General features: G+C 39.9%; 2 protein-coding genes across 3 annotated transcripts; one reads left to right on the forward strand and one right to left on the reverse strand.

Annotated features, from left to right (window-relative positions):
* The first annotated feature begins 2,340 nt into the window (after positions 1-2,340).
* tnni1c (troponin I, skeletal, slow c) lies at positions 2,341-4,999 on the forward strand. Its single transcript, XM_051383524.1, has 7 exons — positions 2,341-2,472; positions 2,722-2,760; positions 3,680-3,721; positions 3,825-3,956; positions 4,061-4,150; positions 4,270-4,452; positions 4,542-4,999. The coding sequence occupies exons 2-7, from the start codon at positions 2,737-2,739 to the stop codon at positions 4,626-4,628; spliced, it is 558 nt and encodes a 185-aa protein (XP_051239484.1). The 5' UTR covers positions 2,341-2,472; positions 2,722-2,736; the 3' UTR covers positions 4,629-4,999.
* A 1,856-nt stretch (positions 5,000-6,855) lies between these two features.
* On the reverse strand, positions 6,856-27,226 carry b4galnt3b (beta-1,4-N-acetyl-galactosaminyl transferase 3b). 2 transcript variants are annotated; one of them, XM_051383519.1, is made up of 20 exons: positions 26,716-27,226; positions 22,422-22,477; positions 22,181-22,264; positions 19,550-19,645; positions 18,774-18,864; positions 18,566-18,666; positions 18,408-18,475; positions 17,311-17,389; positions 17,080-17,146; positions 16,747-16,881; positions 16,495-16,604; positions 14,516-14,616; positions 14,218-14,285; positions 12,858-14,118; positions 11,746-12,005; positions 11,071-11,224; positions 10,897-10,969; positions 10,619-10,772; positions 9,867-9,993; positions 6,856-8,901 (listed from the first exon to the last, which is right to left on the reverse strand). In XM_051383519.1, the coding sequence occupies exons 1-20, from the start codon at positions 26,849-26,851 to the stop codon at positions 8,790-8,792; spliced, it is 3,333 nt and encodes a 1,110-aa protein (XP_051239479.1). In that variant the 5' UTR covers positions 26,852-27,226; the 3' UTR covers positions 6,856-8,789. The 2 variants fall into 2 exon arrangements, with proteins under 2 accessions (XP_051239479.1, XP_051239480.1); XM_051383520.1 differs by lacking the exon at positions 22,181-22,264.
* Between the last annotated feature and the right edge of the window lie 28 nt (positions 27,227-27,254).

Consider the following 27,254-nt stretch of genomic DNA (forward strand, 5'->3'; position numbering starts at 1 on the left):
GCGACATAAACATGTAACAAACCCATTAGAAATAAGAGAAATATTAGTTCTGTGGTTACAGTGGTACTATTACCTCACATCAAAGCATAAGTCAGGTGAAGTAGACCATAACCTGTCTTCTCCCAATGCATTCTGGGACTCCAGCCTGTTTGTTACCCTGAAAAACAAAATACAGGTATGAAGAATGGATGAATGTTGCAGGTTGAACCTTTAGTGTTGTTGTTCAAATCTGCGCAGTGGTCATATTACACAGAGCTGGTGCACATATCCCAGTGGTAATACATTTAAACAAAACTGAAGAAATGCTCTTTACAACAGTCACTTGTTGTTTCTTGCTATTCTTGGCCTGAATTTCATCTTATTGTGTGTCAGATACACACAGATTTGAATAATTTTATTTCAATTTCTGTTTTATTTATGGATGATAAAAACTTTGATGCTTGGGAAGGTTGTGTAATACTGCTTTTTCATCATTATTCAACACATTGAGCAGATGGCAGCAGCAGGCTAAAGACTTGACTTATCTTATATAATATCTTAACATCTACTGGATGAATTTGTCCAAATTTTTGTTCAGACATTCATGACTCCCAGATGATGAATACTTCTGACATTAGTGAACGCCCTGACCTTTACTCTAGGTACCACAAGGTCATCTAGTAAAATCTCTCAACAACTACTGGATGAATTTCCATTAAATTTGGTACACACATTTATGTCCTCCTCAGGATGAATTGTCATAACTTTAATGATCCCCTGACTTTTCCTCTTGTGTTATCTCCAGGTCAACATGTACATTTTTCTAAAACCTTATGACTAAACAGGACTACCTGTAAAACTACTGACAGCCTCACCTGTACTTTATGTTTTGTCCTAATTGGCAAATGTTAGCTTTCTAAACTGAGTATACATGTTAACATTATACCTTCTAGATATCAGCATGTCAGCATTTTCACATGTTAACGTGCCGAAGTTAGCATTTAGCTCAAAGCGCCACAGAGCTGAGGTACCTTGGATATATGTGTTTAATAGTTACTGAGGGGGTGCACCACATTGTGAGGATGCCAGACATAGCACCAGAAAGGTTATTAAATATCAGCATGACATCTGCTGTGAAGCAACAGTAACAGACACAACAATCATGTATGTTGGTCTTGTCTTTAGCTGCAGTAGGCTATGCTCAAAAGTGTCTGCATATTAAAAATTAGGGCAACAGGGACTCATACAAGTTCATAAATGTGTTACATACACAGGTACACTGTGAGGAATATTGTAAAAGTGTTTTCTGTTATTGCTCTCAGGGGACACAGTCCAGGATTTGGATGAACATTAGGCAAACGGTTTATTTTAGTTGTTGGACTGGGATCCATTTTGATTGTTAATAGGACCCTATACTTTCCAACAAAGGCAATAATCACATCTGTCAGTGAAGAGTTGTTGAGTTAACAAGCGGAGCTTTCCCGTTAATCCTGGTGACCAACCAATAATTTCTGACTGAGAGGTGGGAGGCGTCACAAGGCCAGCTATTAGAGTAGCTGGGAAAAGAGAAGACATCTCACTAGGTCCTTCTTTCAAGGTACCACAGATGTCATCCTGCTTCCTCTTGACATCATTTGAGATCTGTCTGGATCAAAAAACGTCTAACGTGGGAACAAATATTAACATTCAGAGCTACAAGATGTATTTCTTTACAGGAATTGATGATCTTTTTATTAAAACCCAACCAGAAATCAAACCAGATTTTTATGAAAGCAGAATATAACTGTGCTGTTACTTTCACTGTGTTAGTGAAGTGGCTTACACCACAAGTTAAGTCAGATTTCATAGCCCAATGTCACAGAATCACACATTTGCCTCAAGGGACTTTACAGTCTGTACAACATACAACACCCTCTATCATTAGACCCTCAATTCAGATAAAGAAAGACTCCAAAAAACTAAACAATGGAAGAAACCTCAGGAAAAGTGCAACAGAGGAACGATGCCTCTACCAGGACGAACAGACATGCAGTAAATGTTGTGTGTACAGAAAACGACAAACATAGCAAAATTACAGTATGGATTGTAAACATACATGAAGAATTGATCCTGGAGGATAAGGAAGTGTTGGCTTTGTATTCTGAGGAAAGAGGGAAATCTTAAAATGAATGCTGGGTTCACACACACACACACACACACACACACACACACACACACACACACACACACACACACACACACACACACACACACACACAGATGCAAAGAACCTGAAGAGTCAGTGGAGTGATTCATCTTCACAATAGAGGATCTTTGGTGCATAAGTCTGACATACATAAGCAAACTGCTGTTAAATCCATTCTGCTTTTACATTGATGCATGTTCTGATACTGGAGGTCTCATTTTCTGTTTATTGCTGGACTGTTTTTCTTTTTCAAATCTAACAGCATCCTGTTTTTCTCTCTCAAAGGTTCAACTATGTCTGATGAGTAAGTTCTGTCATCACACAAGCTTAAAAGCTAATTTTTCCAAAGTGTTTATTGCCCTATGAATCATTTTTGTCTCAGAATAATAACAGTTTCTCTTGTTTAATCTTGTATCTGTTTCCACATGGCCATCACAGTTATGTAAGTTAAAGCCTGCATGTCTTACCATGTTATCTAACCTAAATCAATGTGAATACCGTTAGAGTTTGATGTTTAATGTACCTTAAAATCCTTCTCTTTATTGCTTTCTCCTCAGTACACACCAGCACCCATGGCCCCCAAGGCAGAGGCAAAGGTAGTAATAGGCTACTTATTTGAACTGACAATGTGTTTATGAATAATCGTAGATACGTGTTTGCATATGTTAATGACTGAATCTTTTCACTCTGCTTAACAGCTTCACTGGGAGAAACGAAAGGGGCTATCTCGCGACAAAATAGGATGCAATGTTTAAAATATAAACTGAATTCTATATTATCATGTTTATACTGTAATGGTACTATTTCATATGGACACATTACCCCTTTCCTTTCATGTAATTACATTATATATTTCCTTCTTTACAAAGATCAGTACAACAAACACAAAGAAATAATGATAATAATAATTAAGCTATGACCTTATTAATAATTTCAGGCTTAAAAGATGAATAGAGTTTGGGCCCCTGGCGCCCCATGTACCAAGTCCTTGCTGCAGCGGCCATGGGTTAGACTCTGACCTGTGCTGCGTGTCATCCCCTCTCTCTCAGCTGTCACTATCCATTTAGGGCAATAAAAGCCCCCCAATAATTTTTTAAAAAGGTGTATAGAGCATGAACTGAGCTATTTGCTTGCTTATCTAATTTAATATCACAAGCACCATGTTGTTGTGTTGCTTTCCTTTTGATTTTACCAGGTTTTGAAGTAGAAAAGGTTAAATACTGTAAATAGTAAACTAAAGGTTTGTTCAGTGTCGTATGGGCAGATGTATTTATTTGAACATTTGCAGAGTAAGGAGATGTTCATTTAGACAAGAAAAATTAACTCTTTTCATAGCTAAATACTGAGCAGTATATACTGCTGCTGTCTAGTGAGAGGCAAATAGTGAGTGAGCAGCTATTTTAAAAAGAGGTACGAAACTAGGAACTTATTTTAGCTATTGCAGGTATATTTAAGTTGCATCTTTATGGCTAAAAGGTCAGGTGTGATATATGTCATATTTTGTATTATTTACAGCCCAAAAGCAAGATTTCGGCCTCCCGAAAGCTCTCTTTGAAGGTAAACACTTGCATGTGTTAACTTATTTCCTTACAAACACCATGTGCTGACTATGCACCAAAGTGTCACATACTAATCTCCATTATAATTTTGACTCATCCAGATCCTCTTGCTGACTCGTGCAACGGAACAGCTGGAGGCAGAGAAGGCTGCAAGAGAGGAAGAGAAAGTTCGCTACCTGGGAGAGAAGCTTCCACCATTGCAGCTTACTGGTTTAAACATGGACGAAATGCAGGTGAGACAGAAAACACACAGTAAAGCATACCAGGTTATGGCCCCGAAGACTAAAACTATAAAAGAGAATCTTTTTCTGGTAACATTTGTGCTGTTTTTTTGTAGAAATTGTGTAAGCAGATCCATGCAAAGATTGATAAGGTGGATGAGGAGCGGTACGATTATGAGGCCAAAGTCATCAAGAACAACAGAGATGTATGTCGTTCACCATGACACAGAGGATTTAAATGAAAAACATTGAAATAGTAGTACATATATAAAAAGGGTTCCTTATTAACAAAAAAGTCACCAGCTAAGCTTTTCACCGTCTCTAGATCAATGAATTGAATCTAAAGGTGCAGGACCTTGGAGGGAAGTTCAAGAAGCCAGCTCTGAGGAAGGTGAGAGTGTCAGCAGACGAGATGTTGAAGGCTCTCTTTGGATCCAAAAACAAGGGCTCCATGGACCTGAGGGCAAACCTCAAGTCTGTAAAGAAAGAGGATATCAAACAAGAGAAGGTACGGCTACTCAAGCAGATATACAGGTATCCAACATTTTTTTTAAACTGCAAAAACATAACATTTGTGTGTGTGTTTTGTTTCTTCAGGAGCTGAACTTGGAGGTGGGTGACTGGCGTAAGAATGTGGAGGCCATGTCTGGTATGGAGGGCAGGAAGAAGATGTTTGATGCATGATCTTATATAGAAAGAACCAAATTCAAATTGGAATAGTATAACAAAATGCACAATTTAAAAGAATTGAAATGACGGTATGCCTTGAAGGCTCATGTTTGATGAACCTCAGCAGTGAAATATAAACAGTAGAGTGACTGTAGGTTTGCCTCACAACAGTACTTCCTGCACAAAACTTAGTCTTTGGCAGTTTTTTTTTTCTGCATTTAGAAGTTGTTTTGGTAACAGTGTAATAATACGCATGACTTTCAAATCAATGTAGTTTTTATTCTGTTGTCAAGTAGACCACTTGTAAAATAGCATTGTGAATACACAGTATATTACTGCCTGATAATGCTGTTGTGTAAAAGAATACAATAAATGTTTACATATTGCCTTTCCTTTTGTTGCACTTACCAATATTCACGATAAACTAAATGTAGCCTCTACTCTAATGCTGCAGCACAGAACAAGTTTAATATTGGTGGGATTTAAACTGACTTAAATATTGTACAGATTGAATTTTATTTGTAATTGCAACGCTCTTGACATTATCCTTTGTCACGAAAAGGATACTGAAGCTGTTTTTGCATCTACAGTGTCTCCGCTAAGCTATGCCATAGACTTACAGTGACAAAACACCAGAGATATTTTCTGTCAGACCAAGGATATACTTACCCCCTCCTCTTGACTGGAATGAATTCCTCTACAAGAATAAACAGTAAACACCATCTCACACACACTCTGTCCTTGAACTGACATCAAAGAGTGTCAGTAAGACAAAGGTTGAATGATGGAGGGTGACGGGACGGAGTCTGCAGCCTCCAAGGAATTTATGAGTGCACATGAGCATCTGCGCAAATACAGTATGTGCTTGTGTGAATGCCAGGGCACAGTCAGACTGTTATTCTTAGTAAGTAGAGCATTTTCATCACAACTGTAAAAGCTTATGGTCCTTACTGCTTCTTGTGTTTCTCTTAAGTTGCCCTATTGAGATAAGAGTGTTTGCTAACACATCCATGGTACCTCAGAAACCCCTCTGTATCTGAGCCCTTCAATCATCCGCAGTTAATTGCAGGACTCCTCAAACTGCAGGAACCCATGACAGAATATAATCACTATACTGTGATTACCTTTGACTGTAATTGGACTATATTTTGGAGAGATTTAGTAATACATATATATCGTGCTTAACATTCAGGTAGAAAATTAGCAAAAGACCCACACACAGGGAGATTAATTGTCCTTTTATTGTCCTGATAACATTGGTGGCATTTTCTGCCATTGGCTGCATGTGTGCTGTTCTGACACTGCTGAATGTGATGAATACTAAAGATGTGTTAATAAGCCACATGTCAATTTACATCTCCTGTGAATTCTACAGTGGAAAAACTGAATGAAAGGTTATAAAACTGCAGAACTTGGTGGTCAAAATGTCAGTTGTCGTTTGCATAGGACTGTGTACAATACTATATATATAGTATTATGTTAATAGTATATAATTGTATTAATTAATTATATTAGTATATAGTATTTATGCGTTATGCCCTTTGCATGTTTACAGACACCCATTAAACAACAGGAGTAAAAATGGAGCTGCGTTCTTCAGTTGACAGTTACCGGGACATTAAGTAAAGCCACTGCAGACCAGCGACTATTATTATTTATTCTTTCAGGTGGGTAAATATAATAATAATATGCAAATGCAATGTTTTTGATCACTCAGTAAGAGAGCCATTTGCAGAGCAAATTTTATATTTACTGTTTAGTAGAAAATAGATATTGACACTCTGATGACTCTGATGATTCTGATGATACTGATAAATAGTTATGATGATAAAAATTACATTACACGTAGCGAATACTTGTTTCGGCCGAGTACTGGCTCAACCCTTTATAGGAGGAAAATAGAGAAATAATCAAATTAAAGAAATTAATTTTGTAGCTCCAGACAGATGTTTTTTTGATAGTAAAAGTTGCTGACCCCTGCCATAGACCAAAGTGATCAGTCAATTTAAAGTCAGAATACGCAAATTAAACTCAACAATGGTGATCTTGAATCTTGTTTCACACACTGTGATAACCTCTTATCATTCATTCTAGTTTTTGTGGTTTTGTTATTTAAAGTCATAAACATACAATTAATAGCCAGAAAACCTCAGTTTTATAATATCAGTTGGGATTCTTGAAGTTTGTCTGAGTCCACTATTTGCAAAACATATGACTCTTAAAAAGTACATGAAATCAAAAGGAAGGCAAAATAGATTTATTCCTCAGATTTGTCAAGGCAGTGTAACATGGAAAAACTGTCCCTGAGAGTAGAGACTCCAGAACCGTACAATAAGGCAGAGGTTGACTCCCAACACAAAGAGAGGGATGAGGTATATCTAAAAACAATACAGTTAGAGATGAAGTAGTTGTAAAAGATGAAAGGGGAAAGCATCTAGCATTCCGGCCAAACCAGAAACCAAATGGGCCAATGCCTCCGTAACATAAAAAGGGAAAGAAAAAACATCACACAATTCTTGCCAGTGGTCTGGTTTCAGGCCAGGATTGTGTTTTGTTTTTAATCGCACATGACAAGTGAAAACGATTCAACCTGTATCAATGTCAGAAGACAAAGAAAGGCACAACAAGTTGTTAAACCGGAATGTTAACAATCATAAAATGCTGCCCTTGTCTTAAATAACAATAGAACAATATTATAAACACAATAAAGATTTTTCACTAACCACATTTCCTGACTAGGTTTTGAGATTCAACAAAACAATTATTCTTTTGAAAAAACAAACTAATAAATTCAGCAGGTAGATCTATAAAAACAACAAGAGCTGGCAGCATTAAAAGTTACTGACTAAAATGCCCCTTAATGCTGTATTTACACAGACATGTTCAATAGCCCGTCATGTTTAAAACCAAACTTTTTCAGCACAGGAACCTTTGAACTAGGGTTGCAACTAACTATTATTTTCATTATCAATTATGCTGCAGAATCTCTTCTAGATTAATCAATTAATCGCTTGGTCTATAAAATGTCAGAAAATAGTGAAAAATTGTCCACCCCCATTTCTCAGAGTCTTTAAATGTCTTATTTTGTCAGTGCAAAACCCAAAGATATTCCATTTAATGATCGAAAACTGAGACAAGTGGGAAATCTCAACATTCGAGAGGCTGAAAACCTACTAATCGCTGCAGCTCTACTTTCAACTATTACCTTTGCTAGGTGGCAGTGTAGGGAGAAATATCAAAAACTAACATGAATGCAATGTTTGTGTTTTTGTGATATTTGATTACTGTTTCATATGTCTGTAATATGTTGCCTGTTGAACTGACTCCTTCTCTGATGAAACTAAATGCTACAATCATGAAAATCCCTTAAATATTGTAATAATTAATCATTATTATTCCAGTTTAAGGCTTTTCCTAACTCGTCTGTTAAAAACAGCCCTATGTGAACCCAGTACCTGAATAACAGTCACAACAGAAGGCACAATTAATATGAATGAGAACAAATAGGGAGGGCACTCAACAGCAAACTGAGGTACACTTGTCTGAAATATTACTGTTTGTAGAAATAACATTAAACTCAAATGAAAAATAAAATCCTACAAACATTGATATAATAAATATAAAGTTTTTCATAATTTACAACATGACAAATACGGCTGTGTTTACCACAAACACAATCTGTAGTCAAAGACAAACAAAACAAAATGTTTTTTTTCAGTTAAGACTCATGTGCAAGACGTGTGATCTTTTTGATATATACGACTGTGAGTATACATCTTCGGAGTGTGTCATTTAATTTACGTTTTTGTCTTTGGATAATATCAGTTCCTTTGGATCAGGTCAGTCAGGCAAATCATCGTGGCGCACCACAGTCTCTTCATATGCAATATCACACAGTGGCACTCATCAACCAGTACCCTTTTAGTAGTCAAAAGTACATCCAGTGAAATAAAGTCAATCAGTAGTATCTCCTTAGCAACAACCTTCACTGCTGCCACTTGTACCCTGCCGTTTCACAGACTGAGGACAGTGTCCCGTCCGGTGTCATCATCCTCTGTAACCCTCTCTTTCGGTCAGCAGGTATTACAAATATGTAGCAGGAATAATGCTCCGGCCTTAAAGTGCTCTGGTTGCCGTGGTTGTAACCGCGGCGACTGTGGTCATGGCGGAACAAGGTCACCTGTGTCTGGGCGACATCTGCCGGTTCCACATGCCACGTTTGGAGTGATAGTGGTGGAAGAAGTTCCTCAAGTAGATCCTCTCCACTTCCAGCCCTGCCTGGAGGATCCTGGGACAGAGAACAAAAAGGAGAGGTTGTTTACTTACTTTTCATTCTGTCAGCCTTTAAGGCAGTGGTTGTCAAACTTATTAAAGCTGCATGTTGATGTGTCCTTGGGGAAGATACTGAACCTCAAAATGTGTGAGTGTGTGTGAATGGGATTATTTAATTCTTGATGAGCAGTTGGCACCTGGCATTGCAGCCCCTGCCCTCAGGGTGACATGTAGAAACTAGTCACTAAATACAGTAAATGAAAGTTCAATGAATGTTTTTGTTGTTCCGTTTATGAACGGAAATTACCAATTTTGTTTTGGCCACTTGAAAGTGGAAACCAGTTGTGACAAATCACCATCTTTTAGGTTGATATGATGAACTTGTGAGCAAACAGTTGCCTATTTACACATCCAGCAGTTACAGAGCAACATTATCTTTCATTTGAAGTGTTTCCAGCCACTTGATGAATGTTAAGTCCAATATTCACTCTGTTAGCTCTGTCTTTTGGTCTCTACCAATTCCTGAAGTATATTTCTGCCTCTATAGCTGCTAAATGTTCCACTATGTTAATGCTAACTGTGTCAGTCTTCTGAGCCAATATTGTACAGTGGGTTTTTTTTTTAGAGCTTTTTCACTGAAAAACATCTGCCTGCTGTGGCCAAAAATAAAGCTATGAGCAGTGAGAGTGAACAAAAACAGTGAAGTTGTGGGCCAGACAGCTAAATAATGAGCTAAACCTCACTTTAAAGCTTATTCAGATTCAGATGATAATTTGCGGAAGTTTAATCACATCAAGCACTTTGTATGTGGAAAACTTAGTGTGCCACAAAGCATGTCACGTTACTATGCCAACCGACAACCAGGAGCTGAGTCTAAGCTGAGGAAGATTTTAAATGAAGACAAATGCAAACAAAAACTAGTACTAAACTTTGTAGTAACAAACAAGTCTGTTGATTAAGTGACATGTAGAAACAACGCACCTGTCGAGGAGCTCCCAGTCTTCTCCTCCCCAACGGTCTGTGAATTCCCTGGTGTTCATTCCTCCGACTGTGTCCAGATCGGACTTATAGATCCCCAGCAGACCAAAGCCATTGACCTCCCAGTATCCTGCAACATAGTCACATTTTCATAAAAATGAAATGTCTCACATCAACACTTCTCCAGAAAAAGTGTTTTCACATTTTAATGGCAATGTTCATTTAAAGACGTTTGTTTTTACTAGTTCTGTTCTACATCTCTTTATGTTGAGTGGGTCACGCAGTGTACATCTTACCACAGCAACTCTTGTGTTAAGATCTCATATTAATGTGGCACGTGTTACAACCTGGCATTAGTGGATGCCACGATTCACAAAAACAGGTGTAGCCAGTAGAGCTTATTTGTGTGTGTGGCTGCAGGCAAGAAGCTATTAATCCACATGTCAATGCAAGAAAAACAGATTTGGAGGTGGTTGCTGTGTAGATTCCCCCCCCCCCGCCCGCCCGCCCGCCCGCCCTGCTTGTTTAAGGCTGAATCCCTGAATCAACAAAGAACCAGTGGAAGAGTAGAAGGAGAATGTACAGCAATCTGTCCCATATGTGCACAAATGCAGGCATGTAAAGGCAAAAAGGACCCCAAAAGGCTTGAAATGGCAGCTAAAAAATTTTTGTATTACAGTATGGCTGAAGAAAATACTTTCACATTTATAACCTTTAGCCATAAAAATTCAAAATAAAGATTTATCTGCGTCTACCTCTGGCCTCTAATGGTGTAGCGCCGCAGTCCAGTCTCAGGACTATTGGAGCAAAGGCCATGTATCCCTCCACACAGTGCTTCCTGATGGTATCAATGATGGAGGGAGGGAAGTAGATGTGGAGGTCACAAAGAAACACAATGCTGTGGTCATCCTGCGGGAGAATGAGAAGAGAAAGACATAAAGATTTATTAATAATCACTTAATATTTATGCTACTTTGTACTAATTTGTACTTAATATCTAAATGCTATTTCTAAGTGAGGATGCGATACTCACACTTATCAGGTCGACACCTGCTTGCAGACCAGCAGACCGCTCAAAGTTTCCACCCAGCTTCACATACTCGTACCTGCTCAATTCCACAGGCACAATTATAGTACATGCATAACATCCTTTGTAATAAGCTTCAGAAGTTCAGGTTCACTGTAAAAGTGAAGCACAAACATGCACCTGGGGAGGGAGGATTTCTGTAGAGCCTTCCTCACGTCCATGTCAGTGCTGTTGAAGTCGGTGATGATGAGATTGAAGTTGGTGTCTCTAGTTTCTCTGAAGAGCTGTTCCATGTCAGCAATCAGCTGCTGCACCCACCGAGCCTGGTTCTTCACTGAGAGAGAAGTGCAGACGAACATCAGTTGTTTAGGTAATGCATAAAAAGACAAAAACAGCCATATTCAGTTCCCCTTGAGTGTTTATTAGCGAACATATTTTAGAGACTGCTATAGATCGCTCTTAAAAAAGATTTTTTTTTCAATAGCTCCGCTGAGGTCTGACTCTTTACACAACATTGAATCTGACACTGAAACACATGACAGATGCCTTTCTTTCTCTGAGTGATGAAATGTTGATTCTGTAGTTGGGACATGCCTACTAATGTCAATATTGGACATCCTACAGGGGATTGAGTGTTAAACCTATTGAGGTTAATCCTATGTTATTTTAATAAACTTTCCAAACTCATGGTGAAAAGTAATGTGTACACCTGAGTGATGATGAATGTTTTTGTAAATAGAGAAAGTCAAAACAAAAGCTGACACACCTAAAGAAGCACAGCAAAGGACAAAGAAGAAAAAGAAGGAGTTGGTGAAAGTAATGGCTGTTATGAACATGGCTAAAAGGTGGGTGTACCCGGTACTATGAAGTGGACAGTGGCAACAGGATTCCAGCGGAAGCCCACTGGGTTACACAGCACCAGCTGAGGTTTTGACCGTTGGAAACCGAATTCCTTGCTGCGACGCCTGCTGTAGCGAATCAGAGTGTAGATGTAGTGCGAAAGGCGCAGCAGCTGGCCGTCCACATCTTTCAGCTCCAGCTCCAGGAGGTAGCGGCTGCCCTGGACCCCGTCCACGCGCTTCACCACGTTAACCACACGCACCAATGTGAACCGCCTGCAAGGACAGAGAGAATAAAAAGGGTGAAATGTGCGGCAAAACAAATACGTAGTATATATGCACATGATTATAAGGGCTATTTAATTATACGGGAAGTGCGGTGTGTTTTAAAAAAATACTGCAAAACCATAAAAAAATAACAGAGGATTTATTGCAAGAGAAATTCTTGACATAGCTGTTTTTTCTTTAATAGTTTGTCAAAGTTCAGGACTGACATGCAGGCATTCATTTTTACTTAGGGGTCAGGGCCCCACCAAGGGATCCCAAAATAAATGTGAGTGAGATAATAAAACAGGAAAGGAATGTATAGTATTCTCGCTAATGTTTGTGTCTTTTCTAGTGAAATACTTTTACCTCTACAAGCCTCTTAATGATTTCAATTCAACAATTCGAGAATGCCAGTTCACAACTCACAGACATGCATGTAGGTATATATTTTCTCAATGTCCAACAATGTCAGCAAAAAAGTCCATCTTAACTTACTAGAGCCCACGGTGATGTTTTTATTTGTCTTCTTTTGTACAATAAACAGTCCAAAACCAAAAGATATTCAGTTTATTGTCATAGTAAGTATAAAAATCTGTAAAAAAAAAAGTCAATCAACTAAGCTAATTAATCAATTATCAAAATAGTTTATCCATTTATTTTATTAAGTATGGCAACTCAAGAGAAATGCAACATGTTAGAGGGGTCAGCCTAATTTTAAGGGGTCACAAGCCAAAACAATTAGGAACCAGAGATTAAGGTTCTACATTTCACTAATTCCAGATCTCTTACTATGGAAAAAACACTTTCCTGCCATAAATGCATCTGATGATTCAGGTGACGCACAGGCATACAAATACTTACCCATGGTTCTTTTCATTGAGTTGGTCCATAAAAGCCTTGACCATGGGCAGAGCGTCACTGGAGTGGAGCAGCAGGTTGCCTGAGACGTTGCAGTGCAGGTCAATCCAATCCGATCGCTGCGCCTGAAGGTCCAGGTGGTTGACTTGGAAGGTCTGGCTCCAGTTGACCTCAGTGTCAAACACCGGTGCAGGAGTAAGGTCCTCATCATCCGTGCCTTCCAAGTCTGTCCCTGGTCCCCATAGAGAGTCTCTCTCATCCTCTCCGATGTGTTTCCTGTTCACAGCCCTGTTGTGAACCTCGTCTTCCTTCCCTGCCTGCTCCTCCTCTCCTTCTGTATCCGACCACTTTTTGTCCACTTTGCCTTTAGCGATCATCTTCACTTTGTGGATGCTACTTTCTACATCCACTTGTAGAGGCATATTCTTCTCGATCTCCTTATCCCTGAGGCGTTTTTTGCTATCTGTGTCCCTCTGATTTAGCCTTACTAAAGAGTCTTCCCTCTTAGGAGTTGTAAGGGGCTTGTTGGCAGCTGGCTGGATCTCAATTTGTCTGGTTACAAACCTCCGCTGTTTGACCACTGCAGGTTTTCCAGGCAGAGGAGCCTCCCTCTCCAAGGGTTGAAGCTTTGAGCCTTTGAGTTTCTGTATTTGGGTATGGTTCATTTTACGTGACCTCTGGATATGATGCTGTTTAGAATTCAGCTGGTCTGACGGGACCACTAGTCGTTCTTTTGCTTTAAGCTGCTCTCTGTCCACTGGTATCGGTGGATTTGCCTTTCCTGGTCGCCCAGCTGTCGCTACTGATTTGAGTTTTTGTCTCTTTGCTGGTCTCAACTTTCCTTTTGGTTTTATCTGTTCTACTTTTTTAACTGGGCCCTCTAGTTTTAACTCTGTCCTGTTCTGTAGCAGGAGCTGGGGATGTTTTGAGGCTTGTGTTGGCACTGACTGCAGAGGCTCACCGGCTGTCTGAGGCTCCGGATCAGGCTGCGGGACACTGTCTTTCCTTTGCCTCCTCTGCAGCTCATCTACGAGCAGTCTTGTGTTAGAGTTGTTCGTTGGCATGTTGTTAGTTTTTTGCATGGTTAAGGAGAAGAGTTTGCGTCTGCGTCTCTGAGCATAATCATCATAATCATCACCATAGTCTGGAAAAAGGCCGTTATCCATCTGCTCTGGTCTGATTTCCTTTTCTCGTTGGAAGGCTTCATTGTCAAACTCGTCCTCTTCCTCATCTTGCACCGATTTTCTCCTCTCGAAACCAAAATCTAACATTCACCAGAAACAGAAAATGAGAGTGTTACAAACTGACACAATACAAAACCCTTTACATTTCTCTTTGTAAAGAAAAGGAAAGTTCAAAATACCTCTGCCTGCGTTTCCCTTTTCCTGCATATCAGGACGGTCTAGTCTCATGTATCTAGAGAAACCGAACCTGCAGACAAGAGAACAAAACACAAAATCATTAAAAGATTTTAAAGGAATTTGATGTCACGTTACAATAACACGGGACACAAACAAAACTTTCTTCTTCTGCTGTGTTAAGGATTCACAGTACACTAAAAAGGATACAACACCCTCTGTTGGCAACACTGTATCACCAATTCTAATTCTGCTCTATCCTACTGTATGTATTTTCATTTAGTATAGAATGTGAGGTCTCACATCTTCATGTAGAAGGGGCTCTCGGGGTAGAAGCAGCTGTTCTGTGTCTCCATGTGTGTGAGTCGGGTGTAGTCATTGGGGTAGATGTAGGACATGTGGACCTGGGGAGTTGAAATGAAATTACATGTTAAAGCTATGAGACTGATGAGATCTTGAATAATAAGGTTTATACAACCAAACAGGTGAGTGCAGAGCTGAGTCATATCTGTCCGTTACATACAAAGCCACAGCCGGCAACGCGTTAGTTGGTGGTGGAGGTATGTAAAGTATAATCAGGGAAATGGACTTAATATAAAAGTGCAGAAATATGTCCTCTGTGACTGTTATTCTATTTTTAGATAATTGTTACTTATGCATTAATGTAAAAGCTGCATTTTACTGTTGCAGTTGGTAGAGGTGGAGCTAAATCAATTTTGTAAGGATGCACCGATTGGGAAATTTTGGGCCAATGCCAATACTGATGTCTAAAATAACAATTTGTCCAGCAGCTGATGCTGATGTTTTTTGTTGTTATTTATTCACCCTCTTGTGCAGGGAAAAAAATTATTCAACAAAGATAAGCATCTCTGCCTTGTTGCAGCTCAGTCTATTTCTCTTCTAATCCAAGATGCATGAACTGAACAGCAGCTCATTATTCGTGCTGCTGCATTGAGCACATCGCTATTTGAGTGTAATTTGGTCACACTGTTAGAAAATGGAGGTATTATTTTTCCAATGTCCGAGTTAGAAATGACCAACACAACATACAGCCAGTGCAGATGTGTGTTTATGTGACAACAGGTAAATATCGGCCGATATCGATGTTTGGCCGACATATCGGTGCATACCTACTTATTTGTACAGGACTACAACTAATGTTTATTTTACTTACAGATTAATCTGCTCATTATTTTAATGGTTATAGTAATAGTGAGAAATGTTATTTTAATTACCCAGAGCCCAAAGTGAAACCTTGAAACATAAAATGTTTCATATGAAAATTGCCAATTAATCTTCTGTCATTCAACTAATCAGTTAATCAACTAATTGTTCCAGTTGTACTTGTATATACAGTTGGGTTGAATTTATTTTTTGTGTGCAAAAAGTTTAGTAGTTTTTAAACTAAACTAAACTTAACTAGGAACTAGTAACAAAAGCTGTCAAATATTTGTAATGAACTAAAAAGTACAATATGTCACTCTGTACTGTAGCGGACAAGAAGAAGAAAGTGGCATAAAGAGAAAAGAACCTCAAATTTCCACTTAAGTAGCCCTTGAATATACATTCCACCGCTGTGGCCAGTTTAGCTTCGCATAAAGACTGGAAACAGCTAGTCTGACACTGCCCAAAGGTACAAAAATCTGTCAAGTTCCCTAATTAACACGTTATATCCTGTTTGTTTAAATCGTACAAAAACCGAAGTGTAAAAACTACATGTTGTGGTCTTGCGGGGTTATGTGCCCCTGCAGTGACATCCTAGGGTCTTGACGTCACTATGACATTGCCAGGCAACCGGCAGAGACTCCAGGAAGTCACTGCAAAGTGACTAATAATGAGACTTGAACAATAGAGATCGTAAAATCAGCTGAGAGAAATCAGAAGTTGTGCGGCTAAAAGTTTTCTCTAATGGGTGCAGCATATGTTGATTCCCATTAAATTGGTCCTCAAAATCCATTAGGTATGCTGGCATAATTAAAGTTCCACAAACAGACAACACTGCTCAATAAAACAGGAGCAAATAAAAGCGAGGAGCAAAATAAGAGAGGGCCATTAAAAATGGAAAAAAGCTTCTTTTGTCACGCTCGGGCAACAAAAACAAAAGACATGTTTTTGTTGCTCAGTGCTATTTAGTTATCTTAAACATGGTTCTCTAATTCCTCTAATTCCAATACACTGTATTCAGGACCTTTAATGTGTGAATAATGAGCTCTGAAGAATAATGTGAACTGGAGAAAACAGTATGAATGTAAATAAAATAAACTAACTATATAAACACATACAAACTGCAGTCCCTGGTAGCGGAGCAGAGGGAAGTCTTTGATCGTGTAGCTAGGTTGGTACGAGCAGTCAGGCAGAACACCTTGTAGGAACTTGCTGTTTATCAAAGGCACTGTGAACAAACAGAACATGCAGATTTGAAACAAGATTACTTTGTGCATTCAGCAGGAGGAAATTAGTTACACAATATTTGCAATGGAGGAGTGATTGATGACTGAGTAGCACAAAAATAGAACAACAGAGACGTCTCTCACCTTGGTAGAGAGTGTCTCGGGGATCTTTACCCAGCATGTCTGCTGCAGCGCTGTGCTGTTTTGTGGGGGCATGTTGGTGGCTTGCAGCCGTCTGTGGTATGTGGGCAACATCACTCAGTAACAAGGCAGACTCATCTGTGGGATGAAGCCACAGGGCATAAGAATACTGAAAACTGTATTTATTGTGCAACCACTGACTTCAGGTTTGAGCACCCTTGCAGAATAACAAAGACAAACAGGATTATAAGACACCGTGTGATGGAGATTTACCCTGAGCTATAGACTGATAAAGATTCACTGAGGCAGCAGGAATGTGAGTTCTTGTGTACTTACTAACATAGAGGGAGATGTGATTCGATTCAATAACCATGAACCTAAAGTCTCGATCCAAGAGTTGCCACTGTGTGAAAACAAAAAGAACTGCATGTCTCTTACACTTTATTATTCACATTGCACATGAAAGTGAGCATGATAGACCCAACGTGAGAGTTGGAACCAAAAAACTAGACAAAGAAAGAAAAAGAGGACAGTTTATAAGACTTTTATATGAGTCCAGCTACTTACTGCCACCTCCACATGGTCAGTCCCTCTGTCGTTTTGCTTGTGGATAACTTCAAAAAAGTACCTCTTCTGAGCAGACAGCCTGTCAGTAGAAGTTTATATTCAGTTCTACATTATACATATATCAGACACAACCTATCTTAACTTATCTTAAGAATATTAACATTTACTTACACTTTAAGTAAATATTGATTTGCTTGCTTTACTTCGCTTGCTTTTCAAATACGTGCAAACAAAAGGCCACTGGATGTGTACAGCAAATAAACTGTTGACATTTACATTTTCCGTCATTGGTGGAAACTCACCAAACTGGTTTACGTTGTGTAGCACACATTTCCTGCCTAGATTCAGTAAACCACACCCACACAGTGTGACAAAGCTTTCCAGCATCTAGCCATGGTGCTACGAAACAGCTCGAAAGTGTAGTAAGCTTTTTTTAGCATGTGTCCTAACAGTAATGCTGAATTCTCAGAAGGGCATATACATATTTACATTGAAATGCTTATGCTTGGGTTATTAGATTAGAGGTGCTTACGTTTGAACATTGGTTTGATGTGATTAAAAGGGTACTACCTCTATAAAAAGATTAGGCACTTGAAATAGACAAACGCTGTGATATAACTACTTTTAGTCTCTTAAAAATACCCACAATGCAACTCAATAGCTTCTTTCTGTTGATCTGTTGTATAAACAGGACTAGTACTCCCAACTACAAGTAAACTGATCTTCATGTGTACAGTCGGTAGAGTATCCCTTAAGGTTGAGATAATTCATATCTCAATTCATATTTGAGGACAGATGAATGTTCTGAAAACCTCTTTTCTGTCCGTGTTGTTTTATATGATATGATCTTATCTATATATATATATATATGATCTTCCTGTGGGTAAGTGGATGGGATTCAGCTGGAAAAAACATGAAATCCCATATATCTGTGCACCAACTAGAAATTCTACAATACTTGATACTTCAATGAGAATCTGACAGTTGTTGGGTTTGCAGTGCCTGAGGGAAGTGCCACTGTAAATTTGATCTACCAACCGCACCATAATCTTGATGGAGGAAAGTACTTAAGATACTTGTATCAGGCGTAAACTCACCGAACAGGTCTGGAGGTCTGACTGGCATACTTCTCAAACTCGCCCGGGGCAGTCCACTCTGTGCCAGTCTGGAAAAAGGATACCCACATGCAAACACATATTACAGAGACAGGAGGAAATGGCCCTATGCCACATGAAAATGTGACAGACTTGCATACCTTGCCAACCAATGCCAACAGCTGCAGTTTGAGGGGAGAGTCATCTGTGCTGAGCCAAAATTCAGAGTTGTCATCAGAGCTCAAAGCAAACACAAACTCTCCTGAGAGACGACGAGAAAAAGGGAACAAAATCAACAACAGACAGACTTAGGGAGATGTACTCAGAGTGGTAACATAGAGGAACAAGATGAAAAACTACATGTTGTACCGTCAGCGTATGGATGTAGATAACCAAATATCCTGAGCCCATAGTTGGTCCACTGAGGAGAGACGGCCAGCTTCTTCACTGTAGTCCTGGACTGAAAGAGCAAGGGCAGGGAAATGCAAAGAATCAGCCATGATGTTTACTCAAAGGGAGACTACATCTTGAGTCCCAGGACATGAGGATCTAGCACGTGGATGTAGAATTCCCCTCTGAGTGAAAACCGTGTGTGTGTGTGCTTGCCTACACTGTGCTTGCCATCCCTTGCCTCACACAGAGTGTGCGAAGGGATGTCTTTGCCGCATAAAACACTCAACATTTCAGTCAGCTGAACAATTACAGCATTATTCTTTACAAACCATGTATGAGAAGATGACAAATGATAACTATAGCTATGTGACAGCCAAAATCAGATATCCATCATCTAAATTCTCATCTTTGTATCTTGAATGTAGGCTTCACTGCTTTCTGAAAAAAAGCATTTAGCTCAAAATCCTTTGAGCTAAATTCTTCCTGTTAGTATAAAATGGTAAAGTATGTTGATATTTTTGTATACTAACAGCTAGATCAGTATACTATAATGATTAGTATGTAGTACATACAGTATAGAAATAGCATCTAGCATGGATTTGGAACTAAAATGCTATTTATGTATGATGTTCAATGGTGGACAGACCAATCCTGCCATCCTTTGGGCCATGTTACTGGTGTGGCTAAAAATGATCAAATGAAACATAATTAATGACGAGTGAGTGACCTCAGAAGATAAGGGTTTGACTCACATGAGGATACAGCGGATAGTGCATGTTCTTGTCGAGGTCAGCCGTAGAACTGCCACACCAGTCCTCAAAGACGTGCAGATTGGCCTGTCCCTTATACTGCAGGAAGAAAAGAGAGAGCGAGGATGATGATGGGTGTTTGTGCTGCAGTCAGTCAGCAGTCAGACAATTAACCATCTGGTCTGAATAGCAAATAGAGCTGTAAAGGAAAATTATATTGTGGTTATTTTGACAGATACTGTGATTGTGATATGATTCATGATTAGTGGGAACAATAATTTTTGCATCACACGTCATTATCATGTGACATTTGCTGGGGTCTGTACCAAACAAACATATTTTCTTAAATCCAGAGAACAAGATGTGTAGGCCGGGGCATTTGTATAGCACTAAAGTACTTCACTATAATAATGGTTTGTCACACATTTAACTAAGTTCTGTGCCTGGAATATTACACTTGGCCATATTGCAATTCTGATAATATTTCATCAATTGTGCAGCCCTGTTAGCAACCTAAAACCGCAGACTTCCTGAGATACCACTGACAATACAAAGGACGGATTACTGGTTTCAACTGCCATCTCACTCCTATTATACCCTCTTTCCTGTGTACTGACAAGACCTACTTAAAGTGACGAGTCACCCAATTTGCAGAACATGCATTTCACCACCTCGAGTGGTATCTAGGTAATAGTTTTGGTTTAATTTGCTCAGGTTTTAAGATTTCTGCCTTCTCCTCAAAACAATGGAGGTGAATGGAATTTCATCTGTGCAAAAGTGGGGCACTTTTTCTGAAAAACGTGTTGTTATTGAATTCTTTAATGTAATTTTTCTGTGTTTTGAACACCACAAATTAAATTCTATTCACCTCCACTGAATTTAAGCGGAGGCAAAAACCTAGGTCAGATATCTCCAAAACTATTTGCAGGCCTGTTTATCACTAGAAGTTAAGTGAGTTTTATCTGTTATTTATTAGCAGATCCTTTAAGACACATTTATACACAGGTAGAAGGGTGGATCACAGAAATTGGGCAACAATGGACACCGAAGTCAAATGTCTTTTCCCTACCTCTAATTGTTTCAATGAAAGTCTGTAGGAAACCCTGGAACGAACACACACACACACACACACACACACACACACACACACACACACACACACACACACACGTAAATGAAAAAGCAGCCGAGTTTCAGCAGAGGCCCAGATGTCCTGTAAACATACACCTGTGTGACATCTGCCAAAGGGGCCATGTTATCTGATCTGTGTGTGCTGATTGCAGCACAAGGGCAGAATAATGCAGGTAAGAGCCAAAGCCTCTGTATTGCAGATTGCATTAGTGGTCAAGCTAACTGTGCTGTCATCAGCAGGGTTAGTTAAATGTTAGCAGGGCCCAGGCTCTGAGGTTTAGACAAATGACTCAAAGCGTTTCACTGGACTGGCTTTGCTTGTAATCATTTAACAAGCCTATTTCCCGCAGTTTTCCATGTCTGTGATCAAAGGCCACCTGACCGGGAGTTAAGCTCAATCTTATTTTATTTCAACCATAGTTCTGCTGCAATCTATTCCTTCCCTTCCAATCAATGACATTTAATGGACTTAGACAAACACCACATGTTCTGAGACTTCAGCTTGCACTGTATCAATTTACATGTTCTGTTTTCAACAGAACACAAACTATTAAGAACCTTCTCAACCTTTTGCCCCATATGACTGCAACTGACTGTTTATTATATTATTTACAGTAAACAAACTTTTAACATCCTCTGATTAAACGTAAAACATATTAAGTAGGAGTGGGCAATACAGGTAACATTTATAATTCTGCATTAGTAATTTTACATTGTAATACTGGTATGAATTATGTAGATCAGGTCACTTTTTTTGATCTTGATAATCAATTGTTAAAGTCAAATTTCAAGCATAAGCCATAAAAACATGATTTAGTAACCTTTCTGTAAATTAAATTGAACAAAATAAAACATTTATAGATTAAATGAAGAGATGGCAATTCAATTTCTCTTAAATAACCCAAAAAATTGAGGTACTTTATCACGTTGGTGCAAAAATAAAGTAAATACAATATTGTAATAAAACAGAAATCTTGGGTGATATTACTGGGACGTCTACCCTTGAATAGACTGTTTAGAAAAATCACTGACAGATGACATATTCTGGGTGTAGCACTTGGATAGTTAGACAGGTAAGACGATTTATTCTAGAGTGTAAACACCCTCTAACCAATAACTAAGAGGGCGCCCACACTATCCCGGGAGTATTACAATGCTCATATAAACTTTGGTTACACCAGTCAGTAGAGCCAGACACAGCAGCAACTTCCCCCAAACATGAAATCTGAAGCTCAAGCAACTGGCCAAAGCACAGTGGTGCTTAATATAGTGGAAATATGAAGACCCTAATACAGAGCAATGGAAGTTGCTGAAGCAGACCCTGCTTCAGGAAATATCGTGTACACATAAGCAAAAGCACTGAGGGGGGAGGGAATTGGGCAGGCCTGGGCAGGTTATTCAGAGTTCAGAGGAGGTGAGATAGAGTGTTTAAGCACCCGGGCATTGTGGACAGACACACACACACACTCACACTCACACTCACACTCACACTCACACACTCACCTCTGGTTTCCAGGGTTGTGGAGTGTAGCTGGAGCTCCAAGCAGCTGAATCCTCCACAGAGTCCAGTTGATGGTCCCTTCTGACCTGGAAAACACACACACACACACACACACACACACACACACACACACACACAAAATCACTAACTTTAGCTTGTTTTCCTCCACCCCTCCCTGCTCAAACACTCCTTTGCACCACCCTGTTTTCTATTACTACTTCTTTTTCCATGCAGCGTCCTTACCCTTTCGTCAAACATGGCTCTCCTCCAGCTGCTGCCATCAGCGTCAGGATTCATACCTGAGGAAGTGAGTAAAAACAATCAGAGCAGTGCAGGGCTTATAGGCAAATATGCAATGACTGTACACACAACACTGTCACAAAGAGATTTTCCCCAGGTGGTGGAAAAGGTTGTTGTTGCTGCACTGGCCTCTGGACTTTGCATCCAAACAAAATGGATTCTAATACCAAAATAGCGTGCGGCTAGATGTGCTTCTTGGTGGCCAAGGAAAATCAGTTAAAACAGAGACTCAACTGCGAGGGTGTGTTGAGAGGGAGAGGTACAAGTACACACATTTTTTTGTGTGATAGATAAGCCAAACCTCAAACAGTACTCCTGAAAACCTGGCACATACGCTGTTCTGCTGCGACCAGAAGACATTCCTGCAAATTACATAAACTGTCACATCCAGTGTGGTAAATCTTACTAGCTTGGCACTTTAGAAGTACATCACCTACTACAGGTGTTACCAGATTTCCAGTCTTCGATATACAAGATGCTTTTTCATCCATTTATTGTGGGATTACGTTGCATGAACAATGAAGCCCAGTGTCCCAGAGGAGTCCAACCCACTCCCTGTTCCAATTCAATGCTGATGGCCACTGAATGTAAATCAACTCAGTCACAGCCCTCAATGAGCTGCTATGGCACTCCCGTGTTGGCTCTCTGGCAGAGCAGAACCCAATTATTACTCCTTTTAACTCCGTCCGTCATCTTTCTAAATATAGGGTAGTGTGTATTTTAAAAAACAACCTCACTGTTTGGTTTTTGATGAGTTTGTGGTGTCAGTGAGTGAATTGGAGTTATAGTACTTGTGGACTCTGCGGAGTCTGTCATTATCACCAGGGTGGAGATCTCCAAACACACACCCTTGAGACATGGGAGCCAATTTTGGCAACACAAGTAATCCTAGAGCAGCGGTTAAGAAAAGAAAGAGAGGAATATTTTTATCTCCATCTGCACTTATCCAGTCTTCCTACTGACCCTTCTTCTGTTGCCTTTTCATCACAATATTCCCCACAGCACTCATAATGCATTTGTTTCCAGTCTTTTTCAAAATGACTGTCAGTGCTTTGTTTGGTGAAATTCAATGATTCAAAATTGAAATGAAAAAAAAAAAAGAAAAATCAGGGAAAAAAATGCTTTAGGGCCTTACAGGCTGTCTGCCCTCATTCAAGGCACAAAAATTACATCTAACCAACAAAAGAGACTGGAGGTCTTTCATGTGGTTATTGTATTAATGTGACGTTTTGGTAAACTATTTCACGTTACTCTCCTGACGCAGTCAAAAACACTTTTTTGATGGACAATTCAAGTAAGAAGGATGTTCAACAAGCGCTATCTAAATCCAATATAGACAGTCAAATATGCAGTTTACATAGTCAAACATACAACTGGTAATTATGGGGAAGTAAAACACTGAAATACCATTGTTTTTTTTTTTTCTCCATTATCTTATCATTAACTCAACTACAACTTTTCTACCAAAGGATTCAAAAATGTGCCCAGTAGACAGGATCACCTCATAACAATCACGTACACACACAAGCAGCTATTTCTCCATCAGGACATTTATTAACTGCAGCCCTTCATAGTTATCTTGGTTCTTAAGTGCCCGTGTGACCTACATGTGGGAAAAACAAGCCATCCCTTAAAGACGCATACGCAGAGCCGAGCCTAAGAGCGCTCCTGTGGTAACCGGTGTCGACAGTCTTAGTCAGCCAGTTTCTTCTCTACTGTTTACAGGTAATGAACATGTTACTACGTTGCTGTGCACAAAAGGAAACCACAACATTTGCAGTGACAATGCTTCTAGTTTTGGTTTGGACGCACTGAGCCAAAGAGGATTATAATTATTTTTATTAAATGAATCACGCAGACTGTACGGTAGGATGTTGGTGTATTTACACAATGTACAGTAGAACAATGAGCTACACAGTGTTTACTTTGTAAACAGATCAGTAGTGAAGGTGTAAAAGATGATGCCCTCATGAGCAGTAACGCTTTATGCTGGGTGTTTTCTTTCCACGTGGAACCTGACTGAGTTAGTTTAGAGCAGGGGTCATCAACCTTTACTATCACAAAGAGCCATTTTTTGCCAAAAATGAAGAAACAAATAACCCGTCAAGAGCCGCAAAACATATTTCCACCTTATAATGATAAATTTCTCGCTGCAGATCACAGCCAGCATAATTTTTTGTCAAAGCTGCAGGGAGCCACTTGAGAAAGGACGGCACAGTGGATCAGTGGTTAGTTAGAATGAATTTCCCTACGAGGATTAATAAAAGAAAATTTTACTTCTTCGAGCCGCAGATTGCCCAAATCCTGGTTTAGAGGAACCGGATCTTTGACTTTATGATTTAAGCATTTGTTGACCAAGTGTAAATACTAGGAGCTCAATGAAGAGCCAATATTTAATCAAAGCCTGTGTGTAAAGATGTCATTATACTTTGCGATGACTTGAGAAAGGTCTGCAGACTGAATCACCCTATGTAGCCCAACCATCTGTTTCTTGTTTATATGTGACTACTGTACTAAATTTAAGCACATTTTAGTTGCGTATGATTTCATCCCTGCAAGCTTTAACAGAGTTATGTGGATGGGAATTGCAAACAAGCCGAGGTAATAAAGACTGCGGTTTGGGTCCATACAATGAGGGAAATGGATTTTTCATAGCGACAACTTCCCTATAAAAATAAACCTTAAATATCTTCCAACAGGAAAGTCTTTGTACATCTAGGTGTGAGTTATTTGAGCTGTTGTTGAGCCACGGAAATAACCCAAAATGTGTATCACTGTCTGGAACAGCCTGCCCTGCGAGCAAAATATTGGGCGCAACTTCCTTGTATCAAACTGCAGCGCTTCTTAATCACAATCTACATTTCAACTGTCTCAATACTTTAAAACTGTCTGCTGTTTTGTTGTCGTCTCCTCTTGTGATTGAATATGATTTAATGAGAGAAATAATTACTGTTACATGGAATCGCTTCAGTTGTATGGCTGATACTTGGAACTATCCAATGTGGAAAAACTGGAATTCCAATTAGTCAAAATAGTCTTAGACCGCATGTTATGATGAAAATAATTGTGGCACCAAACTAGCATTAACACTTAAATGAACACTTCTGACACCTTCTGATTCCCTTTGTCACCCCAAGCACCGGAAACTATGATGGCATATTCCCATGTGCCCACCTGTCGCTCTTCCATAGCACATTTTTAGATCCTCATATTGTTCTTTCACTTCTGTTTGACGGCTACATGTAGTCCTTCCCTCAAGAGAAGACCCACCGTGACGAGGGGGCTACAACCCAGGAATGTGTAGATAGGCAAGCCCTTTAATGTAGGTCTCAGGCATGTGTTTACACGTCAAGCTTTGTTCAAAATGCCTGTGTCATGTTTTGTTATTTCTCCCTTGTGGGTAGACACCAACCTGACTATTTTCCCTGTTCTCATCTCTAACCATGCCAGTGTGGTGACACCCTGATGTTATACTTTGGGTGCGAGTACAATGCAGCAGATGGTAAGCTGAGGTGTAAACGCAATAAAGGGCAGGAAGTTTGGTAACCCAGCGTGAGACGAGACTTCGTTTGAATGTAAACCTGAGTGTGGTCGGTCCTCCCCATCCCCCCTCTCTCTCTCTCACACACACACACACTGCTCCATTTCTTTAAGTTGACCTGTTGTTTCACCTGCTGCTGGCTCATATTTCCTGTGCCTTCAGCATTATTCATATAAAAGGTAAAAGCTAAAGTGGATGTAGGATATATACTAGTTCACGCTCACATAGGAGATCTGTGGTTCATATTGCATTGAAGGTGATCAGATTGTTTATGTAATTTCACATTCAATAAATGGCCAGAAAAATAGAATTAACCTTTGTAAATTATAATCCAATAAAACATTCCTGCAATAGGTTTAATTTTGTGTCATTTTAAATAGTTGGTTAGGTTAGTTAGAGGTTTAACATGGACAATGTGTATTTTGTTTCAACACACAGCTTCTGCTTTGTGGTCAGTCTTTTGACACTTGGGATGTTGTGCATTTTTAGCTCAACTACCTGATGCCTTCAATTGTACTGCAGCCCTAATCTTTATGCAAGTTTATTGCAATGCTTCCTTTTTTTTTTTTTTTTTTGTGTGCATGCCTTTCCCTTATCTGCCTGCTGCATCAGTGCCGTCTTAAAATGATGCACTGATAAAGTTTTAAAAAGCACCAACACTTGTTGAGTACGGAGCTGTCGTGAACACAAACTTACTGGTATCACTGCTCCATGCTTTTGCAGCGACCATCTCATTGTAGACGGCCACAGCTCCGACCAGCAGGATCGCCCCGAACAGGACATATTTGCCGTTGCGCCGCAGTTTCTTCAAGGGGAAAAACGCCGCGATCATCTTGTCTCCCGGGCGAAACCTCCTCCCGAGTTATTCATCGGATGTGCCACCCGCTTTGTCATCAGGAAGGGACCGACCACCAGCCTGCCACCCCACCGCTGCTCCCAGTGGGTGCGCACTACAGGCGCCCTGGATATCCCCAGTGTGCGCGGCCCCTGGTGGCTCTCATCCCGCTAAAAAAATCCCACCATGCCCCCTCACCCCCCGAGGGAAAGCCGGCTGGTACTGTATAACACTGAGCACCTCTATCAAAGAGGGGGGCTTCCTCGTTGCTCCCGTATCCCACACAGAGAGCTCACCGTCCTGACCTCTGCTCCGGCTGGTCCAGCACTAAGCGCACACGAAGTAGCTCAAACAACGGAGTGAACGATGAAATCTCACACCAGCTCTTTACTCCTCACAC

The sequence above is a fragment of the Dicentrarchus labrax genome, unplaced genomic scaffold (assembly GCF_905237075.1).
Source record: "Dicentrarchus labrax unplaced genomic scaffold, dlabrax2021, whole genome shotgun sequence".
In the NCBI taxonomy this organism is placed as follows: Eukaryota; Metazoa; Chordata; class Actinopteri; family Moronidae; genus Dicentrarchus; species Dicentrarchus labrax.

What these genes read in the sequence shown, in the direction of transcription:
- tnni1c (XM_051383524.1), top strand. Translation starts at nt 2,737, where the DNA reads ATGGCCCCCAAGGCAGAGGCAAAG. An exon ending in CCCCCAAGGCAGAGGCAAAG is followed by an intron (nt 2,761 to 3,679) that starts GTAGTAATAGGC and finishes TATTATTTACAG; the next exon opens with CCCAAAAGCAAGATTTCGGC. An exon ending in TAAACATGGACGAAATGCAG is followed by an intron (nt 3,957 to 4,060) that starts GTGAGACAGAAA and finishes GTTTTTTTGTAG; the next exon opens with AAATTGTGTAAGCAGATCCA.
- b4galnt3b (XM_051383519.1), bottom strand. Translation starts at nt 26,851, where the DNA reads ATGATCGCGGCGTTTTTCCCCTTGAAGAAACTGCGGCGCAACGGCAAA. An exon ending in CACAACCCTGGAAACCAGAG is followed by an intron (nt 19,646 to 22,180) that starts GTGAGTGTGTGA and finishes TTCTTCCTGCAG; the next exon opens with TATAAGGGACAGGCCAATCT. An exon ending in GCTACCAGGGACTGCAGTTT is followed by an intron (nt 14,617 to 16,494) that starts GTATGTGTTTAT and finishes TCAACTCCCCAG; the next exon opens with GTCCACATGTCCTACATCTA.